The sequence below is a fragment of the Pezoporus wallicus genome, unplaced genomic scaffold (genome assembly GCF_028554395.1).
Source record: "Pezoporus wallicus isolate ANWC-B61680 ecotype Strahan unplaced genomic scaffold, APGP_CSIRO_Pwel_v1 scaffold_7383, whole genome shotgun sequence".
Lineage (NCBI taxonomy): Eukaryota > Metazoa > Chordata > Aves > Psittaciformes > Psittacidae > Pezoporus > Pezoporus wallicus.
In genome coordinates, this window is record NW_026636323.1 from 1698112 (window position 1) to 1716011 (window position 17900).

At 36.9% G+C, this 17900-nt stretch overlaps 1 protein-coding gene across 3 annotated transcripts in view; it reads left to right on the plus strand.

The window, feature by feature from the left end:
- Nucleotides 1–17678, plus strand: part of COG6 (component of oligomeric golgi complex 6) — a 54380-nt gene extending 36702 nt beyond the window's left edge. For 2 of the 3 annotated variants that reach the window (XM_057399997.1, XM_057399998.1), the window contains exons 14-19: nucleotides 6802–6933; nucleotides 7459–7626; nucleotides 9822–9929; nucleotides 11464–11517; nucleotides 14015–14094; nucleotides 16993–17678. In XM_057399997.1, coding sequence (XP_057255980.1) covers nucleotides 6802–6933; nucleotides 7459–7626; nucleotides 9822–9929; nucleotides 11464–11517; nucleotides 14015–14094; nucleotides 16993–17140 — 690 coding nt within the window. In that variant the 3' untranslated portion in view covers nucleotides 17141–17678. The remainder of the gene's footprint in view (nucleotides 1–6801; nucleotides 6934–7458; nucleotides 7627–9821; nucleotides 9930–11463; nucleotides 11518–14014; nucleotides 14095–16992) is intronic. The other variant, XM_057399999.1, reaches the window with a different exon arrangement.
- The last annotated feature ends 222 nt before the right edge of the window (nucleotides 17679–17900 follow it).

Below are 17900 nucleotides of genomic sequence, written 5' to 3' on the forward strand. Positions count from 1 at the left end.
TTCTCCCAGTTTATAGTGTGTGTTCCTTGTATTATTACTATGGGAAGGTTGTGTAATCCTCCTTGCCCTTAGTTCCACTTCCCTCAACCTCTGGCCTGAATGTAACTGGCTCTAGATGCTGCCATGGTTTTAAAAAGGAGTTGAATTTGGTTTTACTAATGTTAAGGCAGTGATTGCTCTGCCACCTTCAGTGGTGTTTTATTGCAAATAATGAATGGCATACCGAGCCTACCGTGTAATGTAAAAAGATCATAATACTGCTGTTTCTCATAAACACATTTTACAGATTAAATTTGAAGCATAAACATTGCATATATGCCCTATGAAGATCTTTCCTCAGGATATAATTGAGATCAAAAGCTTAAAGAGACTCAGAAGAGGGTTAGATATACAAGTAACTAGGGCATCCACAGTTATTGATTAATCTCTGTGCTTCAGGAATTAACAATGAGGTAACTGTGGCTGAGAGCGAGTCATACTATACAGGTGTGTAGTTCTGTTTTAGACAGTCCTTTGAAGCACCTTATGTTATTATTGTTCATGAGTGGACTAGTGAATTGATAGAGTGATGTCTTATGACTGAAATTAGTTTTACTTCACAAAAATTAATAGGCTGAATTGTACTCAGAGAAACATTAGTTTCCATGAGACAAAGACCCCTTTCAATCATAAATCTAATTTTCTTGTTACTTAGTTTATTGTATGTTAATATACAGATAACCAGCTTTTATGCCTTTTCATGTCTTCATTAACATAGTAGTGAATGTCACAGTGCTTTCACATTTTGAGAAATCTCAAGGTTGCTTTTAACCATCCTTTTTATTAATGTGTGTTCAGACCAAAATTGCATATATGTATTAGTAGGAGTCTCTTCCCATCTAGCCTTTTTACCAGCATTTTGCTAACTGTGTACACACTACAGCTGCTTCCAAAATTACTTTTATTTTCAGAGAAGATTAAAGCACTGGAAAGCAAACTCCTAGTGCTTACATATTGCAAATACTTCCTTGCTGCTCCTGTTACATACAAAGAGAATAGTCACTTGTAAAATTAATAAATTACTTTTCACTTGGACAGTCTGGAAATCATGGTTCCTTATTTCTGCTTCTATTTTGCATCTTAAGGCATTGATAAGCCTGTTTCAAAGAATACCAGTTGTCCTTTACTTGGGTTGCAATATGATTCTTAAGGAAATCTAAATAACTTTGGAAATAAATGAAAATGTAAATAGGGTGCTCTTAAAGAATATTTTTATTTCTAGAAATGTAAATGCCTCTTTTGTTCAGATCATTGGAAAGTGGTGAATATAGTCTTTGTAAGATGCACCATTTTAGTGATAGCTTTCCCTTCGTATAGTCAGTTGTTGCTGTTAATGTGAAAATCATAAACAAGGAATTCTAAATGGAAATCAGTTCTCCACTTTTTATTCAATTTTAAAGAGAGTTCAAGAGTTTTCTCAATTGCTCAAAAATTCGACAAGACTTAGTCATAATTACCAGTGAATCTGTAACTTGACAGGAGTCTCTTTTAGCCACATGCAAATTCTCTTGTGCTGTAGCATGGGGGGAATGGTCTAGAAACACTGGTATGTTACTGTGTCTTGCTGTGGTATGCATAATTGGCATTTACAGTCTACGTACTGGTTGATAGACCAGAATAGTATTTAAGCAAATCTTTCTCATAAGTATAGCTAGTTGGGAGCTTTTTTTAAAACAAACCAGGTTTCATTAAATACTCTAACTCTTCAAGATCCCTTCCTGTGGATAGAGATGAATGTCAGGATAGTAATCTGACTCTGATGTCCTCATTACCACAGCCAGTTAAATTCCCTCACTTATTAGCATGCTGAGTTAAGCAGTGCCTTCCAACTGCCTGGGAGTTAATTTCTGAAGCACCATGGGAAACTGAGACTTCGCACTCTTTCTCGGACAAGAAAGATTCTCTGTTTTTGAGAAGAGTCCTACATAAGGAGTGTCAGAGGCATGGAGCTATATGGAAACTTAAATAATAACTTTTAGATCAGGATTCTCCCAGTTGGTTGTCAAGCCATCAGTATAAATGATACAGGGAAGTCCCTAGTTGCTTCAGGGTTCTTACTGGCTTGCTTAGAAGCATTTTCCTATGAACAGGGTTTTTTTTTTTCATTACATCAGAAAATCTCAGGCATCCTGAGAGTAAGGTAGTCAGCAATCCTCACAACATTAGACTGTTCTGACTGAGAAACCCTTTTTTGTGGCATTCTCATTCAGATTTCTCAAGTAGCTCTTCAGGATCTGAAATCTGTGGAACAGAGACGTTCAGCACACCGCCTGAAATTAGGTCCCTCATTACTAAAAAAAGGCAATACACAAGGGAGTCTCTTTTGCTGTGGTACTTCTTGAAACCTGTCATGTTAACAGAATCATTGCAAAGCCGCTTTGTTTTCAGAGCTTAAAATGCTGTTTACAGCTTTGAGGTTCTCAGGTCATTGCAGTGTTCGGCGCTGACATCATATAGAAGGTGTGCATCACCAACTTTCTTCTGTGTCACTGAAGGTTCAGTGCCTCAGCTTTTACTGCAAATACTGTATTTCCTTTGTATTTTTGTTCCTTACCCTTCAGAGGCAGTGTTGGGCAGTCTTGCCAGTGCTGCTTAGCTCTGGTAATAATTGATTTGTTCTGGTTGTTGGTTCATCTGGAATATTTTTTTTGCTAATGTTAGTGCCCTTGTGCTGAAAAATCATGTTTGTATTTGTCTCTCTTTAGCTTTCATGGACCTAGCCATGGGCCTACCAGCAATGCTAGTAAAGCAGACCAGAATTCTAGGTTCAATCCTTATCTATCCTTTTATGTTTCCTTTGACCCTGTGCTAATAAATCAAATATTTAGGAATTTGGGATTCTGCTTACATAATTCACTGTTTGATCTAACTAAGAACAGCCTGGTACAGATTACCATTTTACAGGTGATGATAATTCAGGAGAAAACAGTCAATGGAAATAATTACCAGAACAACAGAAAATGTTCCAATGAAACTGGTAGCAAAGGTCAAAGCACCTAATGCACTGGAGTGGGTGGACTGCTCTTTCTGTTCTCTCATATTAGAATTGTCTGTTAAAATCATGAGTCCACTGGTGAGGCATTTTAACAAGCCTATTAGACTAACATAAGCCAGTATGTTTTAGTGGACCAGCTAATACATTAGGAAAGTGGGAATTTTAAAGCACACCTGTCCTTCAGTGTTACTCCAGAACAATTGTAAACATTGAATTAAATGGGATGAGCGTTATCATAAGGGAGCTAAAGAGAGATTACGCCAAACTAAACTGTCATCTGCTGAGCTGTTAGAAGACTGTTAGTAGAGTACCCCAAATGAAGTTTTGGGATTGTTATTCCTTCATGCTTTTCTTTGTAGAGTAAATGTATGCAAATTAAATGCTGTGATTGCATTATCTGTTAATTTTGTCAGTGGGAGAGGTATTAAAACATTACAAGGGAATGACTGTAATCTTCTCCCTAATAATTTGGTTCCTGTTAGAATGAAGCATATTAGGTTTCTGGGAAACCAGATATGGGACAGATTAAATGAGGCTGATGTGATCAGATTGCTGTGATTTTGAATGCATCCATGTGACCAAAGAAGAACTAGCAAGAATCTTTCTGTTGTCTTTTCTTCTAAGACTGACTTGATAGCTGGAAAGCATGCTATTATGCATCCTGCTTTGGTGGTCTCTGAAGTGTCCTAATAATGCTTTAAAGAGCAGCTTCTCTGAAACTTCTCTGGTAGACCTGGGCTCACGTTTCTTACTCTGCTACTGTTTAACTATGGTTGAATGTTGCCTCAGTTTGTAGAGGGAACTCTATAATCAGTTGTAACAGACAGGATGATACATCCAGATACCTTTTTACAAGGTTCCAGGTTTGTAGCACTTTGTCTCCACAACCTGCCAGTGAGGTTTTCCAAGTCTGTATTTTGGGAGAATTCTTTTCATTTTTGTATATTGGATTTTAAAAATTGGGAATTTCTTCTTGTTTTCTTTAAAAGGCTGAAGATATGGTTGGTCTCATTTCTGCATGACTGAACTGCTGATTATAACTGATTAGCCACTTAATACTGGTTTAGAGTAGGTTCTAATGCTGTTGAACTAGCTGCTACAGAACATTATGTTCGATAATTTTTTAGTTAGCTCCTGTCTGGCTTGCATCTGAAGCAGGTACTTCAAAAGTAGAATTCCACATGCATTTCAAGTTTATTTTTCTGGAAATAGAATCAATTATAATAATCTTTTAGTGCACATGAAACATTCAGGTTTTTTTTTTTTTTGTATTAGAATAGTGATATAGCTCACTTGAAGTTGGTAGGTGCCTCTACAAATTAGGTATATCTGTGTTCAAATTTTCCTCTTTACTCCTGAAAAAAATCTATATTAATGTGCCAAAAGTTAGAATTTTCAAAATGAATATAGCACAGCTTTAATTTTCCTCCCACTTACTGGTAATTCTGCCTCTGTTGCAGTAGTCAGAATTTTCAGACTAACCCCAATAGACTCTTAACGATCTAAACCTTTTTCTTTGCCATGTTTTCTTCTTCCATAATGTTGTTTCTTGCTCCCATGTAGAAGACAGTGGACTTAAGAAGAGCAGATTAAAGGAAAAATGAAGCTAATTTAGAGGCTTCTGATCATCAGCTACTTCAGGAGACAAAAATTCTGTGCAAAGGAGCCTGAAATTATCATTGCCATGATCTGTGTGTGTGTGGGAAGTAAAAACTCCATCAAACTCTAGTCTCAAATTAGTGCCAAAATATCCCTGAACACGGTCCAGTTCAGGTCTGAGAACAGTGTGTTCAGGATGCAATCAATATCCCTAAATAATAACAAGAATAACAAGAAGGTCACTCAGTGCTGTAAATGTCAGTAAACTTTACTACTGATCAGCACTGAGTAAGTACCTCTTTCTGAATTACTGTTACTTCATTGCTAGAGTACTGATTTTATGCTTTCAGTACTCCTTAGACCAAATAACCATTTTCTGAACCTGTTAGATTTAGTTTTGCATTAGTTCCTTAAATTGGAAAAGTGAGAATAGACGAATACTTTGTATTCAGAAGGATGTAGAAAAGTTTTAGTTTTGTCTGTCTTGATAACAGTGTAGGGACATAGAATCATAGAGTCAAAGATTACTTAGGGCTGGAAAGGCCCTTAAGATCATCTAGTTCCAGTCCCCTGCCATGTACAGTATCTCAAATATTCCCAGCCGCACAAAGCATGAAAGCTAAGCCTGACTCCAAAGAGAGAGAGTTGTTTCTTCTTTTGCTGCTGGAGTGTTCTTCATTAGGTACAGATTTATTTCCAGAAGGCTGTGTATGCTCCCCTCTGAAAATACCAGTTATGTTCTCCTTCTTGGTTTTCTTTGGCTGTCAGCCTCTGCCTGTTTGACTGGGATTTTGTCTTAGTTTGTTTGGGATTTTTTACTCCCTTGAGGACTCAAGACATCCATGTCCTTATGCTGTTTATCAGTAGTGCTCATTTGGGAAGGTGTAGAACATGTTGCCTGTGGCTTGGAGGTCCATCCAAAGCTGTTACTTTTTCTTGTTAAGCTGGAGTCTTAAGAGCATTGCAGAAGAGCCCTCTGCCTTGCTGTGCTGCACTTAGAGACCATGAGTGACATACAGGCAGTCCTGGACAAATTTAGTTCTCCCTACATGCTTCTGGATTGATATGATGCCTTAATCCCATGTGATCCAGCCAGATCTATGTTTGCCCTTGGGTATAGGCAGGAGACAAGTGGGAAGAGGATTGTTGGCAGAAGAAGGCCAGCAGCCTGGATTATAGTAGGGGTCTGGAGGCAGCAGGAAGCCAGTTTGAGGTAACACTGAAGACAAGAAGATGCAGCTATGTTTGGAGTAGAGACTGAGGAATGTGGATTGAGAAAAAGAGTTGTGCTAGGTTTTAAATTATATAAACGTGTTATGAAGTGTTTAAGGAGTATTTGCCTGTTACAAAGAAGGGCTAAAGTAAGTGAGCCTCTGTTAAAAATACCATGGAATTTCAGTCCATTTCAGGTGCTCCAACTTTCTAGAATTCAACTCAGAAAGCCTGTTTTTTCTCTGATGTATGCAAACTTTTATTCTTTCTGGTTTTTAAACATCTGTGGTTCCTACGTCTTATCTTTGAGGTAGGCCTGCATTCCAGTTCTTGTAGTGTCATTGTGGCTTAGGTAGGGGTAATTGAGTTACTTGTGCACAATTCATTATGTAATTGTAAATTAAGGTAAAAGCTTGCTATGAATGATGAGTGTTGCATCTGTGACTGCAGCTTCCATACCCAGTATGATAGGGGTGTGCAGCCTTGTCAGGAGCTGCTGCATTATGGCCCTAATATCCTTAATACCCCAGAGCTCTGCCTGCGCTAGATTCTGGAGTGTCTGCAGAAGGTCCTGCTGAAAGTCAGCTCAGCGATACCAACAATATGGCTATTCTTTGGCACCTAATCTGTCAGATATCAGGCTTTTTTTTTAACTACCAAAACTGGTAGCATTGGGGTTTCTCTAGCTCATAAAAAAGGCATAGTCTGAATGAAAGGAGAAATTCATATTGCTTATTTGTCACAGAATAGGATGGTTATGCTGAAAGTTGCAGACAGTTGTCTGAAACGCGCTAGGTTTGTCCGGTGTCAAGTTGAAGTTCTTCTCTGCATGGCTGCATGTAATTTTATTATTAGCTGGTTGCATTTGTGCTAACAGATTCTGTGATGTTTGCTGTAAATGAAATAAAAAAAAAGAAAAAACAACAGCCACAAACACAGGTAATCTTGTTCTTCAGGTTGAACTCCCACCTCCTGATCTTGGCCCAAGCTCTGCACTGAATCAGACACTTAACTTGCTACGGGAGGTTCTGGCATCACACGACTCATCTGTTGTTCCACTGGATGCCCGTCAAGCTGATTTTGTGCAGGTATGAAAATGTTTGAATTCTCTGAAGAGAAGTGGTGGGGGGAAGTGTATGTAAGTTAGTCTTGGTACACAAAAGATGGGTGAAACATTAAGCTTTTTGTCTGGTTCCATTTTGGAGCTTTCTACCAAACCCGAGTTTGTAATGTGAATAAGAAGGCAACTAACAGATTACAGTACACTATGGAGTACTACTCTTAATGCAGTATCTAAATTCTGTTATCCAATTACTACTCCATTAAGTAAATACACCCTCAATTACCAATTATCTAATCTGGGTTACTCTTCCTCCTGCTATGTTGGAATCTGTCCTTCTCAGGTTTTTATGCTTTTCCCAACAATATGGTATCTGATAACCTGCTGACAAATCCAGCAGAAAAGTACTTTCACAGTTGGAAACTCTCATTTCTCTTTATTCTACTTTGGGGAATAAGTACGAGATAGAAACAGAATGAGCTTAGAAGCCTTGTGTGACATGATTTCCGCCCCCCCCCCCCCCCCCCCCTTTTCTGTGTATTTGCTATTTTAGGTTCTGTCTTGTGTGCTAGATCCATTGTTACAGATGTGTACTATGTCTGCTAGTAATTTGGGCACAGCTGATATGGCAACCTTCATGGTAAATTCACTTTATATGATGAGGACTACTTTGGCTCTCTTTGAATTCACTGATAAGCGTCTAGAAATGTTGCAGTTTCAGGTAAGCTTTAACAGCCTCCAAAGAAAATGAAATTATTACTGATTTTTGCGGATTGTAAGTTATGATGTGAACATACTTATCTTTGATAATGCTGGCTTTGGCTCAATTCTGAATCAGGGAAATGGGATAAAAGGGCTTCTTATTAGAGACCATAAGCAAATAGCTGGTATCAGAGTTTATGGTTCAAAGCATCTTCCATTTTAAACAGGCAAAAATGTTTAAAAGATTTGTTTTCATTTAGTTTAGTTGCAGATAAACCCATATAAGTGAATATTTTTATTATCATAATCATTCTAATATTTATCTGCAAACTGAGGAGAAGAAAATGGAAATTGAAAGCGCAAACAGCCACATGGCTGACTATGTTCCATCATGTAGTTAATACTAGGTCATCATCTAGTTTATACTACAGTATTGTATAGCTGAAGTTATTACTTCAATCTGTCATTCTGCCTTTCTTTTCTCATTTGTTTGGTTTCACCTGGTATGCCAGAATAGTAGTTCATATGTGGTACCATTTTGAAATGGAAATGTATGTTTATAAACAGTTGACTTGGGAAAACTCAGTTGCTTCCTGTTTATAGTTTTGCTGCATGAAATCTCTGCAGTCTATCTCGGGAGAGCTTTTGGAGCTGGGGGGCTTGGAAAAAAGTCACAACTTCTTACTTGAAGGCATCAGTAAAGATTGGCTGTGAGCCATTTCTTGCTTTCTACTCCTAATCAGGATTTCTAGCACCTTTTAGCTCTGCAGCAAACAGACAACTCCACCAAACTGTCTGGGTCATTTCTAATTTCCACCATCAGTTCCTTTTTCACAGTTAATGTTGCAACTGAATTATTCTTCAAATAAGCAGTAGAACTGAAGGTTATGCATTTAATACCATTTACTTTCTTCAAGCATTTTACAAATACCAGAACAGACTGAAAAACTATCTCTTAAGATTATACATAAGTAGGTTATTAAAGTGGAGATAGAATGGCATATTTAATAAGAGAAACATTTTTCATAGAAAAAAAAGAATTCTATTAGGACAGCTAAAAATCACCAAATTAAGTTTTCCCTCCTGATTTAAAACGTGTGTTTTTCTAAACAATTTTAAAAAGTAAAAAGGTGAACTCTTAATCAGACATGGAAGTATTATATTTTACTAGAATTTGATGTATTACCAATTTTCGCTTTTCTTTAGGATTGGAAGAAAAAGAAATGAAATGTGGGCTAGTTGTAATAAAAAAGTAATAGTGTGTTTATTCCCAAATATCATTCTAAGACTAACAAAGCTAAAAAATGGTTGCTGGTGCTGTGACTGGATTTATTGATTACGTTTCTCTGCAAAGTGAAGATTATACTAAGAATGTAAAATATGTTTATGATGCTTTTCATATGAATTGATAGCTGTAATTTAATTGTCTATTGTTCTTTCTGTTAACCTTTTTCAAATACATATTTATCAGATTTGAATTTAGAATCACTACTGATTATTATTTAGTTTCAGTTTTATTTTCCTTGTGAAAGACTTTGTCTCTCTGTTTATCATAAAACTGCGATGCCATTGTCAGTATTTTCAGTAAGAAAGGCTCTTCATGGGGGACTGTAGTGATAGGACAAGAGGTAATGGGCTCAGAGGGTAAGTTCAAGTTAGATGTAAGGAAGAAGTTCTTTACTTCTTCCTTATGTGAGGATGGTGAGATGTTGGAACAGGTTGCCCAAAGAAGTCGTATATGCTCCATCCCTGGCAGTGTTCAAGGCCAAGTTGGAGAGAGCCTTTGGCAACATGATTTAGTGTGTGGTGTGCCTGTCCATGGTAAGGGGGGATGGAACTAGATGATCTTAAGGTCCTTCTCAACCCTAACTATTCTGTGATTTTCATCATGTATTTTCAAAGAACTATAGCAAAATATAGCAATTTTTGAGATTAGAGTTTAGGTATTTTTTTTTTTTTTTAATGCTGTTTTATTTACAAATACAAAAAAAATAGGTTCTCCTGTCAGGTGTGAAAGAAATATCTGTATTTTTGTTATTGGCTTCTTGTAATATAAAAGGTGTAAATGGATAAAATAGTTGTGCTTTATGTATTTGTGCTTTTTATTGTTTGTTGATCACTCTCATTTGTGCTTCTAGACCTTTTATCCCCATAGCTTGTTCGATTTAATGTTCTCACATACATTTTATAAATACCTTGCACTTAAAATTTCAGATTGAAGCTCATTTAGATACACTCATAAATGAACAAGCTTCCTACGTGTTAACAAGAGCTGGTCTAAGCTACATATATAACTCAGTGCAGCAACACAAACCAGAACAGGTAAGCTTATTTAATGTTCATGTTGAGGATATACTGCATGCTTGTCTACTAGAAGAATTTTGTCATTAATGTTTTTGCAAATGAAGCTGCTTCTGAAGGCAAAAGCTCAGTAGCATCTGTTGATTTTTCACATGGGACCAGGACTTTTAGACCTGACACATTGCAGCTAAACATTTCCTCTACACTGTGTGTTCTGCAAGCCTAGCAGGTTTAGGATGCAACAATCCTGTGCAGCTTATCTGTGTGCCATCAACAGGCTCCATACACCACAGACATCCTGTACATTCTCAGACTGACTGTATAAGTAGTTTAATGTGCCTCAGAAAGTGTCAAACTGGCTTTAAAACAAATACTGAGTAGGTATACTACTTCCATTGCACCTAGAACATAGTGGACCTACATGTGTGCATGAAGCATTGAGGTTTCTCCTATTGCATGCTATAGCGCCATACATGGAGTGAATAAATACCCTGCATGCAGTAGGTAATTACTCCTTTTTTTTTTTCTGTGAAAACTTGGCAGATGAGTTTAGTCAGAATTTGAAATAGTTTCTACTTTTGTCATTATTCACTGCTACAGCTATTCTAGCACCAAGACAGTGAAAGTCTAAAAGTGAAAACTTGAGATTTCTTTGAGCTGAAAACTGGAATTCAGATTTCATGCTCTTCTTTCTGATGAACCACAGTTGTTATGTGATAGGAGTTAATACAGCCTTTCTTCTCTTCAGCTGTGCTTATGTCCTTTTGTGATCCTCTGAGAAGGTGAAGAACAGTGTTTTCTGGAGAAAGCAGAACTCTGTTGGATAGCTTTATGTTGTTTCTTCAGCCAATAATTTTGCATAAAGTCCCCAAACTCGACAGATTTTTGTGTATAAAGATGAATAAATAAATATATAAATAATAATGATTAATAATTTGGTTTAGTTTCCTATTTATGAGGCTATCTCCTTTTCTAAAACGGATTTCAGATCAACCAGGGCAGATTGTTAATGGAATGTAGCAATTTTCATTTATACCTGTACAATTGCCTGGCTGCAGAGGTGACAATTCTTACAGAATATGCTAGGGGGTTAGGGCAGCATGTACGTATTGTATGTAATGCCATGCCAGTACAGAAGATTTATTGGGAAGCAGCCTTTAATTCTGCACAGATGAATAGAGGGAAGTTGTCCTCTGTAATTTTGAAACACCACAGGGATGTTTCCAGTTTGCAGTTCAGTTTTTATCCTAGATCTTGTGGAAGGCTTTGGGGGGGGGTGTATTATTTAATGGTGAAGAAGGAAGGAAGGAAAGGACTTGAAAGGACGTATTAAAATTCTCTGAATTTTTCATATAAGAAAGCAGTAGAAATCAAATGAACTGTTGCAACATCTCAGTATTGATATGGTGATTCAGTTTCCAAACATTTAAGATTCTGTAGCACAACCAAATAACAATTTAGTACTGAACTGAATATAGATTTTATTATTTCATATCTTTTTTCCATATGCTAATATGACCTTTTTTTCCCTCCCCCTTTGACTACTTATTCTTAGGGCCCTCTTTCATGTTTGCCAAATATGGATTCTGTGTCCCTAAAGGTTGCAATGGTAAGCATTTTTACGATTTCATACTACAGTGGTGATGCTGTGACATGGGAAAGAATACTATTAATTATGTGATGTAGTAGATAGTCATCTAACCAGTCTCTTTAAGAATAGCTAAATTACATGTCTGGGAATACTTTCTTCATTTGTAGTAATTTGACCACTCAAAGTAATAAATACATAGATTATTTATGAATGGGTAGTAGTAGAAGATTAGTTTCTGCGTCTCAAGAAACAGAACTTTACTTACAAGAATGCTATCCCATGAGTCATCTTAAATTGCTGAAAGCAAATACTTAGCTGTAATTAGTTTTAATCACCAAAGTTTCTTTTTTGCCTGTATGCTTTGAAATATAGGTTCTGCTATCATTTATAATTTTAGTCCTAACACTTTGATTTTATGTAAATAGTTCAGCTAAAGTCAGAAATCAGGTGCTGGGCATGTCACAGTAGCATTTTTTAAGTTGAAAGTTATAATATACTTTAAAACAAATTATCAGCTGATACTTTTTCTTAAGAGTGTGTGGAGGCTATTTTACATAGAGATAGCAATATCACAGTTCAGTAGGCAATAATATATGATCTGTCATTCTTCTTGCTTAGCCAAGTTTAGCTTCATTCTGAAAATCTTAACTGTAAATAAGGCCCACTCATCCAGCAGTACATGTATAACTCCATGAAAAAAAGTCTTTTAAAATTATTTTTCTTTTCAAACAAGTTTTTTTAGAAAGTTGTGTGTTGAATCAATCCTAATGTTGTCAGCGTAACCTGGTTTCCTCTGTTCAAGTTTTAAACCAGTGATTCTGAAGCTGGTTGGATGAACAGAGCTCTGGCACAGAGCACTCAGTGGTATACTCAGATTGCATGCATTCTTACTAATATAATATTTATAAATTTTGCATTTAAAATATCTTCTATTTATCATGGTCTGTACACCAGCGAGGAATTTAAAGACTGCAGTTTGGGAACCATCTCCTTAAATTATATACATGTAACTCTATTATCTATAGTGGTACATAGTAATTTCACTTGAACACTTAGAGAAGACCGCAACTGTTTTATTTTCTTCATTACTTTGTTCAATGTGTGCTTGTGTCCATACACTTTAACCAGAATAGAACCCAGTATGCTGAAATGAAACCCACAAAAGTCCCAACTATCACAGTAATCTGTTGGCTTCCCAGGATGTAAACCATGTGGAGGGAGTACTTGCAAGCAGATTTACTGCCTCCCAGTTTAACTGAATGTTTTCCAGGTCCCATCTTTTTAAGTTGCTCACGTGTGCTTGCAAATACTGTTCTAGTAAGTCCATATCCCCCTTTAAGCTAAAGCTCTATTGCTTTCCAAACAAGGGTAGATAACCCCAAAAAGTTAATTTGTGAGAACTGCAACTTCATTAGTCATTTTGCCCACATTTTGCCAATTTAAGTGATGGGTAGATGTGGATTTTAGGGTTTACCAGCTTGAGAAGATTTATCCAGTGTTCGGGAAGGTTGCCATCATTAGATAAAGTTGCCTAGGACCTTGCCTGAGTGAGTAATTCCAAGGATAGAGCTTATACTGCTCTTCTGGGCAACCTGTTCAGTGTTTGATGACACTCCTGGTGTGAATTTTTCCCTTAGTATCTGATCAGAATTTTCCTTAGAGTAATATGTGTCCAGTATTCCTCATGTTTTCACCCATGAGAAGCCCTGGCTCCATCTTCTGTATAGTCACCCATTTGATCACAGAATGTTTTGGGTTGGAAGGGACCTTAAAGGCCATCTAGTTCCAATCCCCTGCCATGGACAGGGACATCTTTCACTAGATCAGCTTGCTCAAAGACCTATCCAACCAGGCCTTGAACACTTCCAGGTGCGGACCATCCACAACTTCACTGATAGATAGGTGAAGACAGCAGTAATATTCTTTCTTGTTTTCTTCTCCAAACTGCTAGAATCAAAGCAACACAACTCTGTTATATGGGGGAGGAAAAGTAGGCTTAGAAGCAGTTCAAGGAGCCTGAATTAGGTCCCTTGCTCTTGTTTTTCCCAGCGTAAGCGCTCCTTATTAAGCAGTGACTACTTGCCAACCTATCTAACTTGAACTGACTAGATTTGTGCCTGAAGGCTACTATACTCCCTCTGCACCTAATAGGCAAGGTCCAAGCTTCAGTGATGCATGCATACCTGCACTAGCTGCATAGGAAACTTAGATGGATAATTGTGGAAGCTGGATTCTCATCACTTACCCTTCCACCCTTACTCCTCAGAGTCAGAAACTTAAAATTTCGGTGACAGAGGTGCTGAAGTTAGCCATTTGTTTTGCACAAGTAAGTTCTACCTTAAACATTTGTAGATGATAAGGCTCTATCTTAAATACATAAAAAGAGGAAATTTTATCATATAAGAGAGTGCCATTTTAATGTAATCACTTTTCAGAAATCTGTGATTTTACCTATTTTCATATAACAGCAAATTCATAGTATGTTGGTCTCATACTCTCTTCCCCTCTGCCCTAGGCTCAGTTTGATCGCTATCTGTCTGCTCCAGATAGTCTGTTAATGGCCCAGCTGAATTTCCTTCTCAGTGCCACTGTGAAGTAAGTACCTTACCTTTGAGTTTCTGTTATGCCTGCATAATCAGAAAGATTAGATCAGAAAGATGAATTTGATTAGGATTTAGTGGATCATGGTGACATATGTCAAGGGAAAAATATGTATTGTTCAGAATTTATTAGACTAGAATAGTTCAGTTGGAAGAGACCTGCCATGATCAGCTCATCCAACTGCTGCATTCTCCTGCTGTATTGCTCAGGTTCTCCTCACCCAAAGACTTCCAGTTTCATGCCATATACTTGGTGCATGGCTTGGCATGGGGGATGTTGGTGATTTTCAGTAGGTTGTTGGGTGTCTCTGCTTGGGTTACCATTCCCACCGAGTGGACCCTGGTGTGTGAGAGCTGCTCTGCTCCAGTATGGATCAAACAGGGTAGCTTGAGCAGTAATGTCAGTGAGGTGTTGCAACTTCTGCTTCTAGGTGTCAAGCTGTTAAACCTGTATTTTAGCTCTTGGTATTTTGTTAATGTAGATCTATTTAAAAATCATAACAACAGTAAATGTATTTCGAAACCTTCAACTTCTCTCTGCTAACACAGAAGCAATTTTTCAGGGGTAGACTTTACTGTAATGACTCGGGCACAGTGAAATTACTTTGACTTGTTTCTTCTTAAAATAATCCAAGATAAACTGGTCCTGTATGCACACCTAGCCTTATCCCCTTGATAAGCTTTTTAAACCTCTCTTAGTGCAGTTTAAGCTGAATTCATGTTATCTTGCAAGAGTGGGCAGCTGAGAGGGGAGCCTGTGTGAGGATGGTTGCTATAGGTGCTACAGCTCAGCTAACATGCAGGAGTTTGTTAACCTGCTGTAACTCAGTGCTATAGGTCCGGTTCTGCTCAGAATTTAAAAAAGAAATAAATAATCTGTCAGCCTTAGACCATGTAGTTTTAAACAGGACAACCCAGGACAAACATAAACAGTCCTTTTGAAGGTAAGGTTCCAATTTATAGAGGTGCATGCTTGTAGAATCATGGTCTTAAGAGTCAGTATTTTTTTGTAGTGAATAAACCTTCAAAATCCAAAAGTATCTCAAGATTTGAGCAAAACATTTAACCAGTACTATAATTTTAATCTTTGGCTATAGCAGTTGAAAGTTTTGAGTAGTTTTGCAGATGTTCAATGTCAGTTTTGAAGATGTCTTCCTTGAATTCACATAATTGTGATCTACTGTACTAACAGTTGAGCTGCAACCCAAGAGCTCTTTGGTTCTCAAAATCAGACCACACACTTCTGATAAGGGACTAGTGTGTGAAATACTTACTGGCAATATCATTTATGCTTTACAACTATAAAGAACATTCAACATTTGGCAGTGCATGCTCTTGTCTTTCAAATTCCTTTGCTCATTTAAAAAGTTTCAAGTTACTAATTTATGTCACTGTTGGTCTTGAAAAGCTCTTTGCATTTGTGTTGGATCACAGAAACTGAATGCTGGAATTACTATTTTTAGAAGGTGCTGTCATTTGTGTTTGTGATAAAATGTATCATGTTGTTATGGCAACTGAAATCCTAATGTACTGATTAATGACACTGACATTATTTGATGGATTTGTGAACGGCATCATTTGATGCTGTTCACTCCTCTGGAATATTTTAATGAACTTTTCCTTTTAATATTATTTGGTGCAGTACAGTTAGTTTTGTACGAATCCTGTATGCAGTACTTTCTTGAAAGATTGTCATGTTACAGTAGCTTAGTGATCCCAGACAATGATCGGAGGATTACAGGTGTTTTACCTGAATGCCATGAATATATTTCCCTTGTAACAGTGTTTCTAGATTTGCTATTATAAGGCCAGTCTTTTTTTCAGGTATTCTAAAATCTTAGTAATACTGGCTGTTGATAGTATATCAAAAACCTGGATACCATGCATCAAACTACAGTGCAGGTTTTGTCTCTGAGTCTTCTTTCTCATAGCTTCTGCTGCTTAATTATTTCCTGAAAAGATGAAGTTCTACGCACTTGGTCTTTGAGATTTGTCATTTCCCAGCAGCTGGTGAATTCAGCCCTGATTTTTGTGAATGCAGTTTTGGTGTCTTTGTTCCTTTGCTGTGTACTACAGCAGGGCTGAATCTGCATTCACGGTTACCTTGTTTTCCTCAGCTTCTCCTGGTGTTCCATTTGCATGGATTTGGCTGTAAAACAGTTGCAGCTACCCTTTCTGATAAATAAAAACGTGTCTGCAACTATAAACACATCACCATGGTTATTAAACTGATTCAGTGCAGTGTAAAACAAAAATATTAGTTGATCCTCAAAAAATATTAAACTTTCCAGTTGAAATTAGCATGCAGTTTCCATGCGTTCTTACTCATTTGGATCCAGTAAAATAACAGGACACAGACTTTGTAGGATTGTTGGTAGAAGGCTGTAGCAATTTTTATATCTCTGTCCATTATCACTTTCAGCTCTTCCTTTTTGACTATGGAATCAGGTGCTATTGAGATAAAGCAAATAGAATATATTTGCTGGTAGATGAAAAAGAGTGAGTCTGTTTACAAAGGACAGTGAGAAGCCCTAGGAAGCAGAAGGCAGATCACTAAGATTATCAGTCTTTTAGGAGAAGCAGGGGAGTGCAGCTGGAAAACTAATGTATGCAAATTAAATCCTTCTACTATTTTTTACATGATTACAAAACTTAAGAAACTAATTTCTTGGTTATCAAGATCATATATGTGACTTTATCTGTGTACAGTGAAAGGAGATGAAGAAGCCTTTTATTTTAAAACTTTTAAGATGCTTTCACAGTCAAAGAGCTTTTTAATGTAACTGACACTGGTTTTTAATCTGTATTTTTAGTGTGTATCTTTAATTCCTTGTATGTAGTACAATTCTATTCCTTGCAATTTTCAGATTATGTTTTTGGTTTGTTTTTTTAGAGAGCAGATAATAAAGCAGTCAACAGAACTGGTCTGCAGAGCTTACAGTGAGTTATATGCAGCTGTGATGGATCCTTCAAATGAATATAAGGATCCAGAAACCATACTACTCAGATCTCCTCATCAAGTTCAGGCGCTCCTTTCATAATCTTGTTTCCCCCAGATTTTTCAGAATCCATAATTGTGTATTTGTTAGGTATTTGCATCGAGTTATTTTTCTGTTTTGAATTTTGATGTGTAAATGTATTGTTAAAATGTGTAGGAGTGCAGTTTTGTTTAATCTGCTTGGCAGTTGTCTTTCCTGTGTCTTTGAATACCTTCCATAGGCCAGACAATAGAATATAGATTAAAAATTATTTTAATGTGTTTCTCTTATGGGAATGGACCTTGACAATGTGCAATCTCTTTGAAAAAGAAAAAACTTTTTCCTTGCTGTACATAATCCTTTCAACTAGAGGGTGAACCAGTATCTCTTACAACCTCACCAATACTTTTATTTGCTCTTTTTCCTGTTCTTTCACTCTTTTTCTCAGTTTATCAAGAGTAAATCCTGATAACTGTAATTTTGATTGAACTGATATACTTAGAATGTCTCAAGTGCATCACTTTTACAGCTCATAAATCATTTTGGAGTATCTGATGCTGTTTTTTCAAATCCTGTTGATTAAATCTTTGAGGCAAAATTTGTGTGCTTTATTGGAATCCAGTATCGTTGCTAGTTCTGGTGGTTTCTGTAAGAAAAAGAAATATTTTATCTACATGCAAGTACAGAACCTGGAACTTAATGCTTTCAGCTATTTGTATAAATTTGTTTTACTTGAAGGATTTTGTTTTAATGCAGTTGTTCTGTAGCATTCCTTTTACCGGTTGAAACTTGTTGATCTCTCAAGGCTGGAACCTTAAGAAGG